Genomic DNA, 20,024 nt, shown 5'->3' with positions numbered 1-20,024 from the left:
TTCTTGGCTCAGGGGAATATCTGGCGTAGGAGATCTCCTGAGTAGGCGAACGACTTCTCGGTCTCCTCCAGGAAGTGGTCCTTCTCTTCCCGAGACCAGCTCTAATAGCAAATGTAAGCAGGTTAAGACCAATCCGTGGGAGGATAAACGAGCAGCCAAGAATAAGAGCGTGAAAATCAAAGCTCTTGGACTTACAGAAGCAACTTGGTTTAGTGTGGTGCAGACATTCTGCAGCAGCTAGGACAGGGTACCTTCCCACTTGAAGAACTCCCGCTCTTTCTTGTTCAGAATCTTCTCAGCAACCTGAAATGAAGAGACGTTATGATTACTCCATTAAAGGATGTCAATTCATGGAGGAACAAACAACTTTCACTCACACGACATGAACAGATTATGGGCTAACATGATGCCATGATTTGGAAAGTACAAAACCAGGATTGAAGGTCCAAACCGAAATGGACAGCTATAGGATGAATATAAAGTTATATCTACATATATAGAAGTAGATGTGTATGTAATGTGATATATACTCCTCAACGAAGTACACACAGTAATACCACGCGTCTACCTCCTGTTGGAATTTCAATCAGCCCAACCAGAAGAATGAGATGTAAGAACCAGAGCCAACACATCCTTTACAATAATATGTCAAGCCATTCAAGCACACACAGTTTGACTTAGATGAAAATTCTGGTACAAGACTATTTTCTGCAAAGACATACCTTTTTGCCAATCATTCGGCCTCCGGCAGTATGAGCAAAGTACACATTAAAGAAGTGGCAGATAAATGCTTGGGGCTCCTTCTCAGACAACTCTGGTTCTGGAATGGTGTGGCCCTGTTCCGTGAACCATTCCAGATCTTTCTTCAGTGGCTCTGATCGATCTCTCCAATCCAGTATTCCTGAACTCTGCATCTGAAAGGCACAAATAATGAGACTGTCAATCAGCAGCATCAAGCTAACAAAGATGAAAGAAACATTCCAAATTTTTCCTAGAGAACCTAAATGCAGAAACACATCATATAACCTGTGACGGTACCACTACAAGATTTCAGTAATTATGACGTTTATTGTTCTAAAACAGAATAAACGAAGTACCGTCGCCGGCGGGCATGCTCTCGACCTGACCACCTCAGCCAGCAGCGGCGATCGGATGCGGGCTCCGGGGAGGTGTGGCAGGGGGGCGCGTCGACCTGGTACGGCTTGACCTCGTCCTCCTGCGGCTTCCTCGGGATGAGAGCTCAGGGCACCGCCCGCCTTGTCATCAGCGCCATGGGGAAGAGCAGGGCCACGCCTTGCTACAAAGAAAAGGAGAAGATCCGTGGGAGAAGCCGGCCTTCCATCGGTGGCCAGTGCCGGAGGAGCGATGGGGCGGCGGCGGCGGCGGCTGCAACCCTAGCTTGGGAAGTGGGAAGGCAAAAGGAGAGAGGAGGCTGCGTGCGAGAGATGAAAAAGAGCCCCTGCCGAATCCATGCGTTTTCCCCTTTTCTTTCTATCCTTTGATGTTTTTTTTCTTTTGAGAAAACCAGCTTGCTTCTCTCCCTCGACGTTGCCCAGTAAAAACGGAGCCCTTGATGCGCAGCTGAATGTTTTTAATGAGGTCGTGATCATAACTTTCCGCACCTGTGCTGCCGACGAGGAGCACAAAGACGTGGCCTGCAAAACACTTGACATGAAGACTCACCGCCATTCCTATTCCTATGATACGTTGACGAAGAAACATAGCGGTTCTCGTATTATTGTTTTTGGGGAATCCAGTGCTATGAATTTCAGAGTACAGAGAAAAGGAATCCCACGTGATGTTTGTCATTTTTTGATAAAAAAACTTTTTCTTTATCAAATCACTCGGGAAAAGAAAAATCCCGATTGGGCTCCCTGCCGTTCCCCACGCGACAGATCCTCACCCCAGACCTCGCCGCCGCCGCAGTGTAGGTGTTGTGCGCTGACGGCCACGCGCGGCAGGAGAGCTCGAGCAGATACGGAGGTCGGCGCGCGTCTCGAAGAGGCCACCGTCGCATCTCCGGCCGTCTGCGATAGCCCTGTACGGCGGAAAACTAGTCCGCCATCCATCGCGGGGGGCCGCCCGCGCGGCAGAGCAGAGCTCCTGCGGTTGCAACCAGCAGGTTACTCAACCAATCTCTGCCCGTCAGTTAGTGCTTGTTCCTGCAGTAAATAGTACTCCCTACGTAAACTAATATAAAAGCGTTTAGATCACTATTTTAGTTATTTAAATGCTCTTATATTAGTTTACAGAGGGAGTAGAACTTGTTTGGATATACATAGCTGCAAAGAGGAATTTCTTTGCATGGAGTTTGATTTGATTGCTAGCTGGATTGGGTGGAGAAGATTGCATATAACGATGCATACCAAGTACTCCCTCTGTAAACTAATATAAGAGTGTTTAGATCATTGTTTTAGTATTCTAAACGATCTTATATTAATTTACGGAGGGAGTATCTGATTACTAGCTGGTTTGGGTTCTGAACGTGGATTCAGGCTGTTGGGGGGAAGAGGGGAATTAATTAGTATAGACAAACCTTGCAAGAATCCAATTAAATGCTTTGATCTGAGAAATGCCTTGTCTCATGGAACCCACCTGATTGATGGGTTAGTGTTAAGGACAAGACTCAGATCTGTACATGTTTGATGTATTAAAATGTTATTCTAGTGAAGTTGGAATGATTCAGTGTGTTATCTTTTGTATCTCAGTTTTTCTTAGTATTCTGAATTTTCTAACCCATTTCCGTACTTTTATGTCCACATTTTTTCAGACTTCTTGGGGAATTCCTGATTGGACAAACCTCTGTCCTATTTGTCAAATGCCATCTACTTAAATTGAAATGACAATCAGCAAAGCGAGATGGCAGAACCATGGCCACTGTATTCATCGTCATCTTGTGGGAAAAAGAAGCGACCATGCTCTCCTGATGACGGTGCCACAAGTTCACAAGGCAGAACTGAGAACAGCACAAGCTTTGGTTTGCTACTTTCTGCGTGAACTTTATTAATTTATTCTCCTCTATTAGAGTAAATTACACGCTGGTCACTAAACTTGCTCACGTGTGTCAAATAGGTGATCATTCTTAAGAAAGGTGTGGCTGCTCCCGGGTGCAGGTGCACCTACATGAACAGTACACATGAAAAAAAAACATGAAAGAAAAAATCAGAATTTTTTTGACATCAAACTATATCAATAGATTTAGCTTTCTGCAAAATTTCGTGACCAAATAACATTTGAGGAGCCCTCATCAAAAAAAACAAAATCACTCCTCAAAAGTGAACAAAACTTTGAACACAGATTTGTTTTTTTTTTTTGCCGAGGGCTCCTCGAATGTTATTTGGTCACAAAATTTTGCAAGCAACTAAAACTTTTGATCTAGTTTGTTGTCCCAAAATTTCAGATTTTTTTCGATTTTGTTTTGTACTCCCTCCGTTTCAAAATAGATGACTCAACCTTATACTAATTTTGTACTGAAGTTAGTACAAAGTTGAGTTATCTATTTTGAAACGGATGGAGTACCTTTTTCAAGTGTATTGTTCATGCGGGTGTAGGTGCACCCGGGAGTAGAAAGTTCAGTCTCAACATTCTCTTAATTTCCACATTTATGCCAAAGTTAAATCACCACCAGCATGCTATATCAGATAGACACCATGAGTCAGTGTAGTTATGCGCGTAACCATGCTGTCTCCTTTACTTCCTTTTCAATGTTCAGGCCTGATAAACTCTGAAACTCGTATGATGTATGCTGTAGTTGTTCATTTCAGTTATATACTCCTAGAACTTTGGTTTCGTAGCAGCTAGCACATGGCAGAAATTGGCCAGCTGCAACAAGTCGAGAGAGGCTTCATTTTTTTTACAGAGATTGCTTAGAACAAAATGCTACATGTCAGGTCACCATCTGCTACAGACGCCCTCTCTCATTTGCTTCCATTCCTACTAGCAGGGCCGTACCCGAGAAAACAGAGGCCCGGTGCGAAATTCAAATATGAGCCCTTGGTATTTTACTTTTCCCTATTTTTTTATATACTGCCCTAGTCATACTTGCTAGTTCTAGAAAACATCATAGAAACTAAAAGTAAGAGACAAATATCAAGAATTTAAAACTGAACATGGAGATAAAAAGGAATGATGCAACCTTCAGTTATATGGATAGAAAGAAATGAAGCAACCTTTGACTGATTTGAGAGGCAAGATCATGTGGCAGCCCTAGTTTGGTGACCGAGAACTCAAAAACATCCTAATGCAGTTTCTTGGTCTAACTGCTCTTGTTGATGAACCATCGTTTGTCGACCAAGAACTCAAAACAACCAAATGCAATCCAGTCTTGTTTTCTTTGGCAGGGGAGTTTCCAATTGATGCTGATGGGTCACAGAGCAAGTCAAAGAGGACAAGAGAAACCCAAACTTGCATGCTTGCCGATTGAAGTTTTGAGAAGAACACCAGATAAATAGATGGGGGACTAGGAGTAGAGCGTTACATATTCCAGCGGACTCTTTTGGGGAAATCGCCAAGAGTTAATAGACGCGGATTGGAAAATGGAGTAGTGAAGATCATTGATGATTTAAGATTTTAATTATGAATTGTGCTCGATGTTTGAGGAAGACGAAGAGTAAGAAAGAGCACCGTGCGTCAGGAGAGGATGTAGTAGTTTGAGAGAATACTAGTTGGCTGAGTTGATTAATTGCTTGGAGACTAGTGTACTTCCTGCTAATTAGCAATACTCTGGCTGATTTGGGGCCCCGGCCGGTTTGGGGGCCCTGTGCAGGCGCACACCCTGCACAGGTGCCCGGTACGGGCCTGCCTACTAGGACACTGCAGGTAGCAGAGGAAGGATTGCCATGGTTGATGTAGTAGGAAACAGAGTTTCACCACCAACGTTGGTATCTCCCATGGTTGCTACTGGTGGGATCGAGTGTCCGTAGTCGTCGCTGTTGTACGAGAGATTTGTAGCGCTGGTTGATTAGCTTCTTTGGGGTGGGGCTGGAACAAGATCACATACAGAGAGGAACTAAAAATGGACTATAGGTGTCCAGTGGCTTGCTGCGAAATTGGGAACATGATCAGAGACTCTGGATGGACACACTAGCTCGGGCTCTGGAGATTATATGGGTTTGGTGACCCAAATGTGCAAGTCAGGAGAGCGGGTACCTAGCCGACGCCCTCAAAATAAGGTCTAGTAACCTTTCAATAAATTTGCCCTATTTTGGATCACTTCTAGTTGTTGTATTAGACAGTCAACATCAAAGACATTATATTTTGTTAAGGAGATTCTACAAATTGTACGTGAAGAACCTTGCACTCAATCCCTCATGGTGTCAACTTCTGGGGAGGGTTGATGGGCTTCTTGATAATCCCCCTCTCCTCTCATGTTCTTTGTTTAATTTATATTTGTGGTGTTTTTGCTTGGCTTCCATCCTTTGTAATCTCTGCGTGGCCGTGTCTTGCATGCACCCTGTCTGTAACCTGTAAATATTCATGACAAAATTTATTTCCCATTAATAAATTGTTAGCTTTTGTGCCCTAGAATGTATATACAGGGAACCTAGCTAGTATGTCATGTCCATGCCTAAGTAATACAGTATAGGGGTGCTCGGCTATTGAAGGAGGCCCGCAAGCTCTCCCTCATATTCCATATACCAAGCATACTAGTACATCTTGTGCTTCAATTGTGTTGAGATTTGCTAGTTAGGCTCAAGATGGTATATGCATTCCTCTCAAGATTGTGATCATGACATGTACATACTCTCAATGTGCATCATCCATTCTTGTTAGTGCTTTTTCTGATTCTGGTTGGGCAGGATGCTTGGATGATAGACAGTTAATAGGTGGTTTTGAAATACTTTTTGGTCCTAATTTAATCTCATGATGTGCAAAGAAACAAGCCTTAATTTCAAGGTCATGTAAAGAAGTAGAATACAAAGCATCGGCAAATGCAACAACAAAAAGTATTTGGGTTCATCCATGCCGAAAGAACTTGGAATACGACATGAACAAGCTCGATGTCTTTGGTGTGACAATCTTGGTGCCACATATTTATCCCTTAATCCAGTCTTTCATGCAAGGGCCAACACTAAAATTGATTTCCATTTTGTAAGAGAAAGAGTTGCTCGCAAGGAGTTAGATATTCGGTTTGTGCATTCAAAAGATCAAGTTGCAGATGGCTTTACAAAAGCGTTGCCCACAAGAACCTTTGAACAATTCAAGCGTAATCTTAACTTTGTAAAGTTCTCATTATGGGAGGGTGTTAAAGTAGTCATGTGGCACATAGAATTAGTTAGCACTACAAGAAATATGTCAACTTATGACCACCACTATTGGTCACTGAATGGTCACAAATTTCCATTTATGACCTTTTTGTGACCAAAAACATAAGGTCAAAAGCTGGGCGTCGTAAACTGACTATAGCGACCTTTCTTCTGGAATGGTCGCAAACGTTTATGACCAAAATAAGTCTATTGTTCTGTTTTGGTCACTAGCAACCTCCCCAGTCCACGTAGGCATCCAGCGTGGCAAGCTGATGTGGCACAAGATTCAGCCCGGTCCAATTCAGTTTTCTACATGGGCCTAGCCCAACAATTCGGCCTTTTATATTATTTTTTTCTGTCAATTCTTGTGGGCTACTTGGGCCAAGCCTAGTATTTCAGCTTCTTTGTTTTTGGGCCTTGGCCTTCTTACAATCAATTGTTTTTCTATTTTCAATAATTATATTTTGGAGCTGGTCCCAATAGTCAGAAGGGTCCCACAAGTCATAATGCCATACATGAGTCCCACATGTTAGAAATTTCAAAATTGCTCAGATTATATTCATAAGTGGGTCCCACTAGTGAAGTTTCCATATCTTCTCAACATACATAACTGCTATTTCAAACAGGACAGAACAAACATAGTTCATCAAATAACACTACATAGCCTTTTACAATCCGTTACAATATTACAGTTTACAGTCTACTACATAGCCAAAAGAACTCTTTGCAAAGTACGGCTTCACTGCTTCGCACTTGGCTTCACGGCTTCACACTCAGAAAAATTAGGACTGGAGTTCCTGTAAAAGAGTGAACATAAAGGAAAAAAATTAGGGTTGGAGCTCCTGAAAAAGAGTGAACGCATAAAGGAAAACAAGTAAGAAAACTATACAGGAAAACAAGTAGAGTGTATTGAGCATATATATGTTGTCCCTTGAAGGCGAACACATACGACAACAAGAACAGCAAGAGAATTATCCAAGAATAGAGCATGGAAGCGGATTAACTATATGGAACCAAAAACTGAATCATTGCAGATCAGATTACACAGGAACAGAATGTAGAAGCAGATCATATGGTAGCAAAACCAAATCATTACGGAGAACATAATAATACATGAAGAGAAAGATGCAACTATCCAGGCCAAAACTGGACAAACCACAAACAACAACAACAACAACAACAACAACAACACAACGAGAGAAGTAGCCCTATTTACATCATGTTGACCAGCACAAGCAGCCATATATGCATCGCAAACAAAGAACACTCGACATCCAACATCTGAAGACATTGCAATTATTTCTAAGCACATCTAGCATACTAGTTTCCGCAAAGAGCATAAGCAAGCATGGTACCATATCAATTGCATCACATCAACCAAATTATTCAGGGAGCACAATATGCACATGAACAAAGACAGGTTTTGGGTCCTGTTTGATTCACCTAGTTGATGAGGGCGGCTGAGCGGGAGACGAGCTCGATGTCGTTGCCATCAAGGACGATCTCATCCTTGACCTTCGCGGACTACAGCTTCGCCAGATGCAGCAGCAACACCTCCGACAACCACAGCAACAACACCAATAATGACCTGCGTGACATTTCATATCATCATTACAGAATAAAAAATTAAGACATAGGCAGCAAATATAGCTTCAGCATTACGAAATTATCATGTAACTGTTGAGCAGACAGGAATATAGCTTCAGCATTATAGAATTATCATGTAACTGTTGACTGTGAAGCTGTCAAACAGAAACCTGATTATAAACTATGGACTATGAGATGTCACAGCCGATCCAGTGGACTGTGAGATGTCAAGCAGAGCAACATCTGCTAGAGCAACAGCTCCATGGACTAAAATAAATGCCCACAAGGATCATGAGAAAGAGCTAAAAAGGTTTGTTGTAAAAGAGTGAACATAAAGCTACCATTAGAGTGTACTACTACTGAGGCCAGAACCAAACAACTTCAATGGAAACACAAAATGTAAGCGGTGGAACAGATCTAAAAAGGTAAACAAAATATGAATTATGGTTCACTTAAAATCTGATAGATGTTTAGCAAAATTGTTTGTGGGAGTAACCTTAATCGTTCAAAATCAGAGTTGAAAATGCAAGGAAATTAAGTTGCAGAAGACAATCAGGTATTCTATTTACACAGCATTGTCAACAATAATAGAAGGAAGCAAACCTAATTAATAGTACTTTACAGTAGATAAACATTTGTTGATGCCAAAAAAAGACAAAGGCGTGTACCATGACATGTCCAGCAAGCCTAATTAATAGTGTCAAACTATAGCTATAAATAGCACATTAGCAGCAGCATAATACTAATCTGAAATCTTAATTGAAGTCCATGTATCACTGTCCCAAAATTAAGAAACATGTCTACTAAAAGCCATGGGTCAGCTATAACTGTCCCAGAATTGTCCAAGGCTTGGCATCTGGTCAAGATGCCGACGAATAAACTCTACGTCCTTAACTATGTTATCTACCCTGAAATGCTTCAGATACTCCGCCTGCTCTGCTGCAGATGTTATTTGAGAAAGAGATGATGTTGTCAATAGTGTTGACAATCCTGTTCCTCGCTGAAAAGTAAAAATAATGTCAGCAAAGGAAGAGCAAGCAGTACAGATTCATGTCAAATATACATGTGTAAGATACTAGAAGCATTCATTGCATATCTATGTGTACTGCAATAATTTTACGCCAAGCAGTGCACTAGTACATCAATTACACTAAGCCTCAAACGAGGTTCACCAAAGCTGAAATAGGCTGCATGGCTCGAACGGTCCGCATCCCTCATATCTCATAGCTATGGGCCATCACGGATGAACTTAAAAGTAAACTAGTTTTAGCCACAAGCCACGGGTACAAAGAAATATACTAAAATGGCTTGAAGCTAAAACTAATCAACCATTCATCTCTGGTAATGAAATTTTTTCTTCATTGGGACACTGCTACTTGAGCTAGATACGACAGATAAAGCTACTCAACAGGAAAATAATACACTCAATGGTGCACTCTGATGTATAGTTGAAACCAAAGGATAAGTCGAACGAAACTGCAAAGAAATAGATGATTTCTCTTCTATAGTTAAAACTCACTCAACAGGAAAATAATACACTCAATGATACACGTGAATTAGAAATGCCCATTATACACAGCCCGGAGGCTGTTCTACAGAAAACACTAATCAACCAACCAAGTAAAACCTTCTGAAAGTAGATGATCTCTTATCCGTCCTTGATATATTATGACTTCTACTAGAACTGCATTTACTATGAACTGCAACACTTTGTAACCTATAAGCAACAATGATTACTATCCCTGGTAGATATATACTACACCTCTTGATTTTGATGGACAAACACTCATACATTCATGAAATTTACTGAACATAAGCAACTCATATATATGACATGTTTGTAATGGCAGTTTGGTACTAGTGGCTGTAGAAATATGGAAAGAACACATTCAGGGTTGGAGGTCAGACACTTGCACGCCCATCTCCAAGGTTGGCTGCTAGTGCTCCATTGATTAATATATGAAATTTGAAAGGGGCTAATCTGACCATCAACCTAAACATCCTTAACTACTCCGTAAATACAGTAGCACGAAATCTGGACCTGATAAGAGTCCTAGGTTATGTATGTACAGAGCAGAGCAGCGGCGAGGGTAATGCAAATCACTGACCAAAATAGTGGATCAAGCTGAAAATCAGTAACAGAAATTGCAGGATTGAGTATATTTAAGCACAGAAATGTACGATTTCCTACCATGACCCGTGCCGTGATTGAATCATGCAATTTTGGCTGGTAATAATAATTACGAGTTCTATTTAGAGTAAGTAGGAATCAAAACCCCATCAGGAGCACGGAGACGACAGATGATGACTCCCTGACTCCATGCTTGAAAAGGAAGGAAGCGACAATGGTCATGGCGATGCATGGCAGGGGACCCCCAAACCAGTAGCCGCTGCCCACTCCGTTCCTGGACGAACCTCCCTACGCGGCCAAGTGACTTTAGCACCGGCCCGTGCCGTCCCGTCCGTCACTAGTAGCCCCCCACCCCGCATCGTGCCACGGTAAGTACGTACGTAGCAATTACTGCCGCTAATTAATCCCACGGGTAACTGAAGAAGAGGGGCGCACCTGGGATGCGAGGATCTCAGCGCCGCGGTGGAGGAAGAGGGTGAAGTGGCTGGTGAGGTTGAAGGGCCCCGTGAGCCACCGCCCCGCCGGCACCACTAGCGCCGCGCCGCGGTCGCCCGCGTGCCTGCCCAGGTCCGCCACCGCCCTGGCGAACGCCGCCGTGTTGAGCGTCTTGCCGTCCCCCACCGCCCCGTACTCCGTGACCCTCCGCATGTGCTTCCGGCACCCCGCGCCCCTCGCCGCAGGCGTCGCGCCAATGCCGCCCGCGCACAGCGCCAGCGCCACCGCCGCGCACAACACCGCCTGTAGCAAGGAAGGAACTAAACCCATCCGTCAGTCTCGATCCGCGCCCGCGCCGGCGCCGAGCAAAAAACTTGCTTACCTGATATGACCAAGTTTATTTGTTCTGGAAACTTGGTCACATATATTTTTTCAAAGCCATGGAGGTTTTTTTGTGAAGAACCTATAATATATTTGTTGCAAAATTGGACCGAATCATTTTTCTAAAATACTAGGCCATATTTCATGCACAATTGACCAAATGGTTGGGTGTAAAAAGTTTTGATCCACCTCTCGTGAAAAAGACAAATTTTCGCCAGTTCAGCTGGAAGCGGGTCAAATTTGAACTGTAGCTGCCTTCTAGTTTGCCCTTTATTTTTTCCAAAAATCATTTCTAGGTACATAAGTATCTATTTTATCATAGAAACACCAAAAAAATTCCAAGATTCAACCACTAGCTAGGAACGGTCATTCCCGCCGTTTTGACCGCATTTTGAAACGGGCATAAAAAATTCAAAAAAAAAATCAAAAAAAATGGAAAACCTTCGCATTGTGTCATCATATGTGACCAAGTTTCCAGGAAAAATAATAGACTTGCAATACGACAATTATTTTAAAAAAGTGTTCTCAGAAACGAGCTATCACGTGTGGAGATCCATGGCTTTCAAGCTAAATGATCAATCTTATGGCCACATCCATGGCATAGTTTGTTCAAATGATCTCATATTGTGCACAAGGGTGCATATTGGAATGGCAAACAATGTTGCCTAAGGAAGTTTTCATTCTCTTTGGACGAAAAAACCATTTTCCATTTTTCGAGTGCCCGAAAGGAGGTTTTTTTGTGAAGGAACTACCAAATAATTGTTGCAAAATTGGACCAAATCATTTTTATAAAATACTAGGCCATATTTAATGCACAATTGACAAAATTGTTGGGTGTAAAATGTTTTGATCCACCTCTCGTGAAAAAGACAAATTTCCACCGATTCAGCTGGAAGCGGGTCAAATTTGAACTGTAGCTGCCTTGTAGTTTGCTCTTTATTTTTTTCAAAAATCATTTCTAGGTACATAAGTATCTATTTAATCAGAGAAACACCAAAAAAATTCCAAGATTCAACCACTAGCTAGGAACGGTCATTCCCACAGTTTTGACCGCATTTTGAAACGGGCATAAAAAATTCAAAAAAAATCAAAAAATTGGGAAACCTTCGCATTGTGTCGTCATATGTGGCCAAGTTCCTAGGGAAAATAACAAACTTGTAATACGGCAATTATTTTAAAAAAGTGTTCTCAGAAACGAGCTATCACGTGTGGAGATCAATGGCTTTCAAGCCAAATGATCAATCTTATGGCCACATTCATGGCATAGTTTGTTCAAATGATCTCATATTGTGCACAAGGGTGCATATTGGAATGGCAAACAATGTTGCCTAAGGAAGTTTTCATTTTCTTTGGACGAAAAAACCATTTTCCATTTTCTGAGTGCCCCAAAGGAGGTTTTTTTGTGAAGGACCTACCATATATTTGTTGCAAAATTGGACCAAATCAATTTTATAAAATACTAGGCCATATTTAATGCACAATTGACAAAATGGTTGGGTGTCAAAATTTTTGATCCACCTCTGGTGAAAAAGACAAATTCCCGTCGATTCAGTTGGAAGCGGGTCAAATTTGAACTGCAGCTGCCTCATAGTTTGCTTTTTATTTTTTCCAAAAATCATTTCTAGGTAAATAAGTATCTATTTAATCAGAGAAACACCAAAAAAATTCCAAGATTCAACCACTAGCTAGGAACGGTCATTCCCGCCATTTTGACCGCATTTTGAAACGGGCATAAAAAATTCAAAAAAAATCAAAAAATTGGGAAACCTTCGCATTGTGTCATCATATGTGGCCAAGTTCCTAGGAAAAATAACAAACTTGTAATACGGCAATTATTTAAAAAAAAAGTGTTCTCAAAAACGACCTATCATGTGTGGAGATCAATGCTTTCAAGCCAAATGATCAATCTTATGGCCACATTCATGGCATAGTTTGTTCAAATGATCTCATATTATGCACAAGGGTGCATATTGGAATGGCAAACAATGTTGCCTAAGGAAGTTTTCATTTTTGTTGGACGAAAAAACCATTTTCCATTTTTCGAGTGCCCGAAAGGAGGTTTTTTGTGAAGGAACTACCAAATAATTGTTGCAAAATTGGACCAAATCATTTTTATAAAATACTAGGCCATATTTAATGCACAATTGACAAAATTGTTGGGTGTAAAATTTTTTGATCCACCTCTCGTGAAAAAGACAAATTTCCGCCGATTCAGTTGGAAGCGGGTCAAATTTGAACTGCAGCTGCCTCATAGTTTGCTATTTATTTTTTCCAAAAATCATTTCTAGTTACATAAGGACCTATTTAATCATAAATACATGGTTTGGTGGCGATACGTCGAGGTTTGGACGATGGCCGAGGGCCCCAACTCTAGAGCGCGTAAACTCGCATGCCCGTCGCGTGGTCACCGCATGACCGTAATGTTGCCATGTGTTCTGGGAGGCCTAGGCATGTCTAGTGGGTTGGGCACTCCCCAGGTTGGTGCTAGGAAGAAAATTACAACATAAGATTCTCACGAGGAGACCGATCGATGCTCAAACATGAATTAGCAGCCAAGTGTTTGATTAGCGGTACGGGAAATGCACATGGCCAATGGGCGTGAGTTTTGGCTGAGGATGATCATCTACTAAGGAGAATGTCTTCACAAATTTTGAGCTCAAAAGGATGATCCTAGGTGGTACTTGCTTTGCAAAGTACCACGCTGGACAAAAATATGAATGTTGAAGATGGGCTCAAAATAATGAATGGAGTGAGCTGAAATTTTGTGAAGGATGGTTATTTGGGCATAGGAAAGCATTGTAGAAAATTGATACCATTTGGACATGCCAAAGTAGTACTTCCTTCACAATGCTCTTCTATGGACAGAAACTTGGGAAAACTAGTGAGAGAGATTGGATGAATGAAATGAGCTCAAAATTGGTGTAGGTAAGTTAATTAGGTATGGTCATGCGCTGGTAAATTTTTAGATCATTTGGGTAAGCCTAGCTAGTACTTACTTCACAAAGCTTCTCTCGAGGTAGAAACTTTGGAAATTTCTCGAGAAAGATTTACTAGGAAAATTGAGCTGAATATTATCATGTGGCAATGATTTGGGTATGGAAGAGTGCCCGAAAAGTTTGAGGGTAATAGGAGGGGTATATATAACACTTGCTTTGCAATGTGCCAATTTGGCCATAAAATATAAATTGAACCTGGGCTCACATACATGATTTGACTGAGCTGCAATTTGGAGGAGGATGATAATTTGGACATATTAAGGAACTGTATAAATTTCATGTCATTTAGAGATATAAAAAAGGTACTTCCTTCACAATGCTTCTAGGTGGACAAAAAATTTGGAAATTTGCCGAAGAAGATTTGCTAGGCAAATGGAGCTGAATTTTGTCATGCGGTAATTATTTGGATAGGAAAGAGTGCCAAAAAATTCCGAGGGCAATCAAGAATATATAAATAGCACTTCCTTCATAAAGTGTTGTTGTGAACAGAATAGGAAAATGAATATTGTTGAATTAGTTTTGAACTAGGCAAGGAAGGATTTTTACATATTTGATGAAGATATGCCCCAAAGAATTTATGAGATTTTTTTGGGAATTTTGGGAATGATAGAAATCTAGGTTGCTTCACAACCTAGGGCAAAAACTGCCACATGGACATGACACATAGGCAAAACTGATGAGATGGCGCCTAGTCATCACAACCCACCACAATCTACAAGGCTATGACCATCTATATTGGTCATTAACAACTAGAAATAAGGCAGCGGACTAGCACTGTTTGCTTTGTGACCATTTCGTGTAAGGAAATTACGACCTTTCTGACCAAAATGGTCACAATGATTTAGGGTTTGGAGCCCCCTGAGCAGCTTTTGAACAATTGGTCTAAAATGGTCATAAATTTATGACCAATTCTTTGAGGGTCACTGACAGAAGGTCATAAGTTGACATATTTCTTGTAGTGTAGGGTAGGTTGTTAGCGTGGATTTCAAGTTCACATCTAATTTCCCCTACCCCCGGGTATCTCTCTCTTTCTCTCTGTGTGTGTACGTGCCTTGCACGACACAATGTATGCCTCACGGGATAAGGCCCGATCAATCTATGAACACCACGCGGACCTCCTCTAGGAGGTTGAGATGCTTCCCATAATTTCAACATTACCGAAGCATTAGTGCACTTGTGTTGTCGACATCTTGTGCCTACCCAAGTATTAATGCACTTGTATTGTCAGCATCCATGTACTACCAAAGTATTAGTACACTCGCATTGTATTGTCAGCATCCATGTACTACCATGGTGTCGACATTCAAGATGCTTGGGTGCTCAAGGTACGTGCGGAATTTCATGGTATTTGGACATGTGGGGAGCTCGTGGCGAAAACAACAAATTTTGGCTTTTGAAAGGAACTTTAAAAAAGTGTCCCTGTATAACAGATTTTTTTTCACAAGCTCCTAAAATCTCCAAACACCATGAAAGTTTTCATGCACCTTGCACACTTGAGCATCTTGCATGCAAAAAAATCATTTTTTTGTTTTTCTTACTTTTTTTAATGTACCATTCATAGGGTGCAACTGAACCTGGGCTCAGACGCAGATTTCGGCTTTCTAAGCTCTTTCACCAATAGGGAGGGGAAGGCAAGAAAACGTGAGTTGCTCTATATTTTTTCAATCCTTGGATTTGAGTGGATAGCAGACTAGGCTAATAAGTTGATTGATGAGTTACTATCATGCAACTAACTACAAGGCCACAGACCAACACGCATCATAGAGATCTCTCGCGTCACCATCGAGTATGAATGAATGAATGACATTGACAGTTCCATATGGAAAGTCACACTAACTACGTGTGTACTTCTTTCACGCCTGATGGGACAAATCGTGCACTGAGTGACTCCCCACCCTTGTTGCATCCATCTCAAGAATTATATTGTGAAACTTGGTGGATGTATCTATCAGTTGAAATATGCAAAATTGTAAGGCCTATATTTTGTCGCACAAAACTCTAAGAAGTAATTGAGAATGTTTCAAAAACTAAACCGCCTCGATCGAAAAGTATTCTAGGCAGTTTTGTAGGAGAAACTGGCTTAGATGAGTGTTATCCCTAGCTACTGATTCCTCCATCCAAGTAGTCCTTGCTTTCGGTGGTGTGAGGTTGTTAGCGGAGCTCTTCGTTTGGCTTGGGCTTGAGGTTTTTGAGGTCCTGTTCTTTCGCCGCTGTCCCTGGCTTGCCCATCTAGGCCGCGACGCTCAATCCCTCATGGTGTCGGCTTCTGGGGGAGGGTTGATTGGCTTCTCGCTAACCCCCCCTCTTCTTTCAAGTTCTTGAATCTATGTGTGTAGTTTTAGCTTGGCTTCCATCCTTTGTATGCTATGTGTGGCTGCGGCTCGCATGCGCCCTCCCTGTAATATGTAACTATGCATGACATATTTTATTTCCTGGTAATGAATTGCAGGATTTTGCGCCCTAGCTAAGATATTTTTTAAGGAGATAAGCAGAATGTCCCTGGATTTGCCTTGTCATTTTCGATATACAGGGAACCTAGCTAGTATGTCATGTCCATGCCTATGTAATACAGTAGTACGTGAAATGTTGCGCTTGCTAACTAATTCGTTCATTAAGGAGTTTGACTATATATATAGGGGTGCTCGGATATTGAAGGAGGCCAGAGAGCTCTCCCTCATATGTCACATAGCAAGCAACTAGTACATCTTGTGCTTCATTTGTGTTGAACTTTGCTAGCTAGGTTCAAGATGGTATGCACTCTTCTCAAGATTGTCATCATGAAATTTACTTACTCTAATAATTTCATTTGTGGTCATGCATCACAGAGCAAGCCTGTGAAGATCGGGCCATGGGGCGGCGATGGAGGCGAACCTCGCGACATCGAATACACTCCTTTCACACTAGTTGGTGTGGCAGTTCGTAGTGGGGACGCAATCAACGGTGTCAGGTTTACTTACGTGGATACCAGTGGGAATCTGCATGAGGAGGAATGGGGAGGCTCCGAGGCGGAGAAATTTGAGGAGGTGTGTGAATCAGCTAATAAACCGTAGAATTTTTTTGCTGACACGTCATGTTGTCATATATATACACAAGCACTCTTCTACAACGTACAAAGTCCTAATTATGAGAGCTATCAAATTTTTGTGCATGCAGTTGCTCCTTCAAGAATTAGAATATGTGGAGGAAATTTCAGGAACGTACGGTTCACCCCCTGAATCATATGTAACATCTCTTGAATTGGTTACCAACAAGGGTCGGACTATCCGTGGCGGCACTGCCGGCTCTGGGGGTTCTTTCAACGTCCCGCTAGTTTCCGCCCGGATCATCGGCTTCTTTGGAGCTGCGGGGACGACTTACATTGACTCCTTTGGCATCTATGCGGGCTTTGCTGCATGATCGCTTCATCATGTCTCCGTGCTAGTACTACTACTATACTGGTACTGTTTTAGTGTGTGGTTGCAATAAAAGCAGGGAGCCCTTTGTTAGCTGGTAGGAGTACTAGCTATATGCCTGTCGCGCCATGAACCCCTCTCTGCCCAAGGGAATGCATGTACATAGGTGTATATCGTTTGAGTGAAAACCTTGCAGTGTGCCTTGTATCCAGTGTTATATTAGTTACCATGGTGTATAAATAAATGTAAAGTTACCCCTTGAGACAAGCCCTTGCTGAAATCGCATCATCAAGCACTTGCCACTTGTTGTGTTAAAATTTGGTGTGGCCATCCATAATCCCATTGAGTTATTGACACACCATGAAATTGCAAGTCAGTTTCGTCCTTGTTCTGTCTTGCTTCTCCATTCTTTTATCCTTTCACACGCTGCTGCCCATCATAACAAAATTTATACTCTTTGCCATCTACCCCCTCCGTTCTAAAATAGATGACCCAACTTTGTACTAAAAGTTAGTACAAAGTTGGGTCATCTATTTTAGAACGGAGGGAGTAGGTCGGAAACAAAGCAATCTTGAGCACGTGGACGGTGGTATGAGTTAATCATGGCATCTATGTAGACTGCAGAGATTTTGTATGTGAACGCTAACTAAACTTTCTTGGCGCCGAAGAGTAAAAATGCTAAGCAGAGATTCAGACAGACTTGCGATATGTTACCTTGTTGTAAATTACTTTCCGAAGAACTAAGTTCACAACCACAAGAGTACTTTCACCCATGCATTGGGATGTGTTATGTAAAGCAGTTTTTTTTTTTGCGGGAAGTTATGTAAAGCAGTTTAATAGAGCATATATTATACGATACAGATGCCTACTTGCCAAGCTCCTATGACATACGATACACATACACATAGCCTTCAACGTAACTCCTAATAGTATCCTCTAATAGGTTAACGGAGTAAAAAAATCAGCTTTGAGGGGCTAAGGACGTGTTCAGTAGTCACCCACAGCCACAAAATCTGGCAACTCCATCGCTAGCAAGCGGAGCCAACTTTTGTCCTAAATTCCTGGTGCTTATTTCGGTTCAATGGGGAGATCAATCCCGAATCACGATGGCAGGGCCTTGCGATGCTGTCATCAATGTGATAGATGCACAGCGCTCCTCCTCTTGTCCCCTCCAGGCAGCGCCACTCCAAAACGATGCCCTCAAGATAGAGAACGGCCCCAAATGCACCCCCATTGTCCGATCCGAGATACTCAGATCTAGGGTTTTCCCTGGAGCAGCCGGAACACGGTGACAACGGTTGTAACTGATGATATCTTCAACAATCAGATGTCCTTCACGATGCCGCTATCGCCCGCCATGACTGAGGTCGACACAATTTTCACTGGCAGTCATGCCACACCAAACCAGTAACCGCCCGAAACCACGTTGAGCCTCGCCGTGATGGCCGACGGGTATTCAACATCCCTCGCCGACCCCTCTACACACCGCCAGCTGGCCATGGGCCCCACCAACGACATATTAGATTGGGGACCAGATCCACGGCACATGTCCGCCCACCATATCCACGGAAGCACGTGAGTTCCCGCGGGCATGCAGGCAAGCGCTGCTGCCGCACGACCAGGGACGCTAGTCTTTCATATAACTGGCAGAGGAGTGTACAGATGTTCTAAGGGGTCATCGTTTGATGTCAGGTGCCATATTGGAAGGAAGTAGTACAGCTAGAGAAGTTGCGGAAACAATTGTAGCTGCTGAAACAGTGATCCAAGGTGTTGTCGCTCAGGCTAACCAACAATGCAACGCCTGCAACTAAGGTGTCGTAGCAAGAGATGTGTCAACAGAAAGAACCGAAAATGTAGGAAGAGAGTCCGATTCTCAAGGACCGTGCGGCACATTCCAGCATCAGGTGCGGGGCAAGCAGGTAGGACTCGTTCCTTACAATATGTAGTCCAGAAATGTGTCAGCGCAATTGCTCTAACAAGGACTATGACTGATGATGATGCATTGCTTGATAACTTAGATGATCGAAGCACTGATTTACGGTGCATAGCTCTTGTAGTAGTAATTACTATGCAAATGTGTGCAGTGCCATTAGCCATGTGTGTTTAGTTGATAATTTTAGTAGTTGTTTGTCAATTTAGTATTTGTTCTGATCGAGCAAGACTGCCACCTGAAGAAAATTATAGATTAAATTCATTAGCAGCAAACCACTCCCCTCCGTCGCCCCCCCCCCCCCCCCCCCCGCCCCCCCCCCCCCCCCCCGCGTGGGCGACCGAGGGGCTCCAACCCTAGCCGTCGGGTCACCACTCCTTCCTCTCCCTCCCCTCAGCTGCAGCCGGTCATTGGCGCCAGGTATAGCCTGTGCGTGCGACGGCGGCGGCGGAGGCACTCCTCCCTCTCGCGGGTCATAGGGGGATGCAGGGTGCCCTGGCTCGAGGGTGTGACCCCGATCTGGTTCACGACGGCCCAGATCCGGACCCCGGCGGTGTGGCGGCTGCCCGGCATACTAACGGTGGATGTGATGGCAGTGTTGGCGCCGCTCCTCCCGATCTAGGGCGGAGGGCCTTGGATCTGGGGCGGCGGCCCCTAGGTGGCCTCCCTGTCCGGTGGCGCGGCGGGGTGGACAGGCTGCCGGGGATTGGGTCCGGTGGCCGGCGATCCGCCAGCGGGTTGGTGCCGTGGCTTGTTGCCTTGGTGGCCAACGGCGTTGAACTGCTTCTCCCTTCAATCCTTGCTTCGTGCACTCCGTCGTAACGTACACGGCTGCGATGCTTGCCAGTCACCGGTCGGGTGGAGCGGGAGATGGGGATTCGGATTGGGATAATTCCCTGGTCGGCTCCTGCTGGCCGCGACGACAAC

At 43.2% G+C, this 20,024-nt stretch overlaps 1 protein-coding gene across 1 annotated transcript; it reads left to right on the top strand.

Moving 5' to 3' along the window:
• Positions 1-16,438: 16,438 nt before the first annotated feature.
• On the top strand, positions 16,439-17,431 carry LOC125534262 (horcolin-like). Its single transcript, XM_048697555.1, has 3 exons — positions 16,439-16,525; positions 16,601-16,798; positions 16,929-17,431. Exons 1-3 carry the CDS (start codon positions 16,523-16,525, stop codon positions 17,169-17,171), a joined length of 444 nt encoding a protein of 147 aa, XP_048553512.1. The 5' UTR covers positions 16,439-16,522; the 3' UTR covers positions 17,172-17,431.
• The last annotated feature ends 2,593 nt before the right edge of the window (positions 17,432-20,024 follow it).

The sequence above is a fragment of the Triticum urartu genome, chromosome 1 (assembly GCF_003073215.2).
Source record: "Triticum urartu cultivar G1812 chromosome 1, Tu2.1, whole genome shotgun sequence".
In the NCBI taxonomy this organism is placed as follows: Eukaryota; Viridiplantae; Streptophyta; class Magnoliopsida; order Poales; family Poaceae; genus Triticum; species Triticum urartu.
This window is presented reverse-complemented; position numbering and strand designations above follow the sequence as displayed.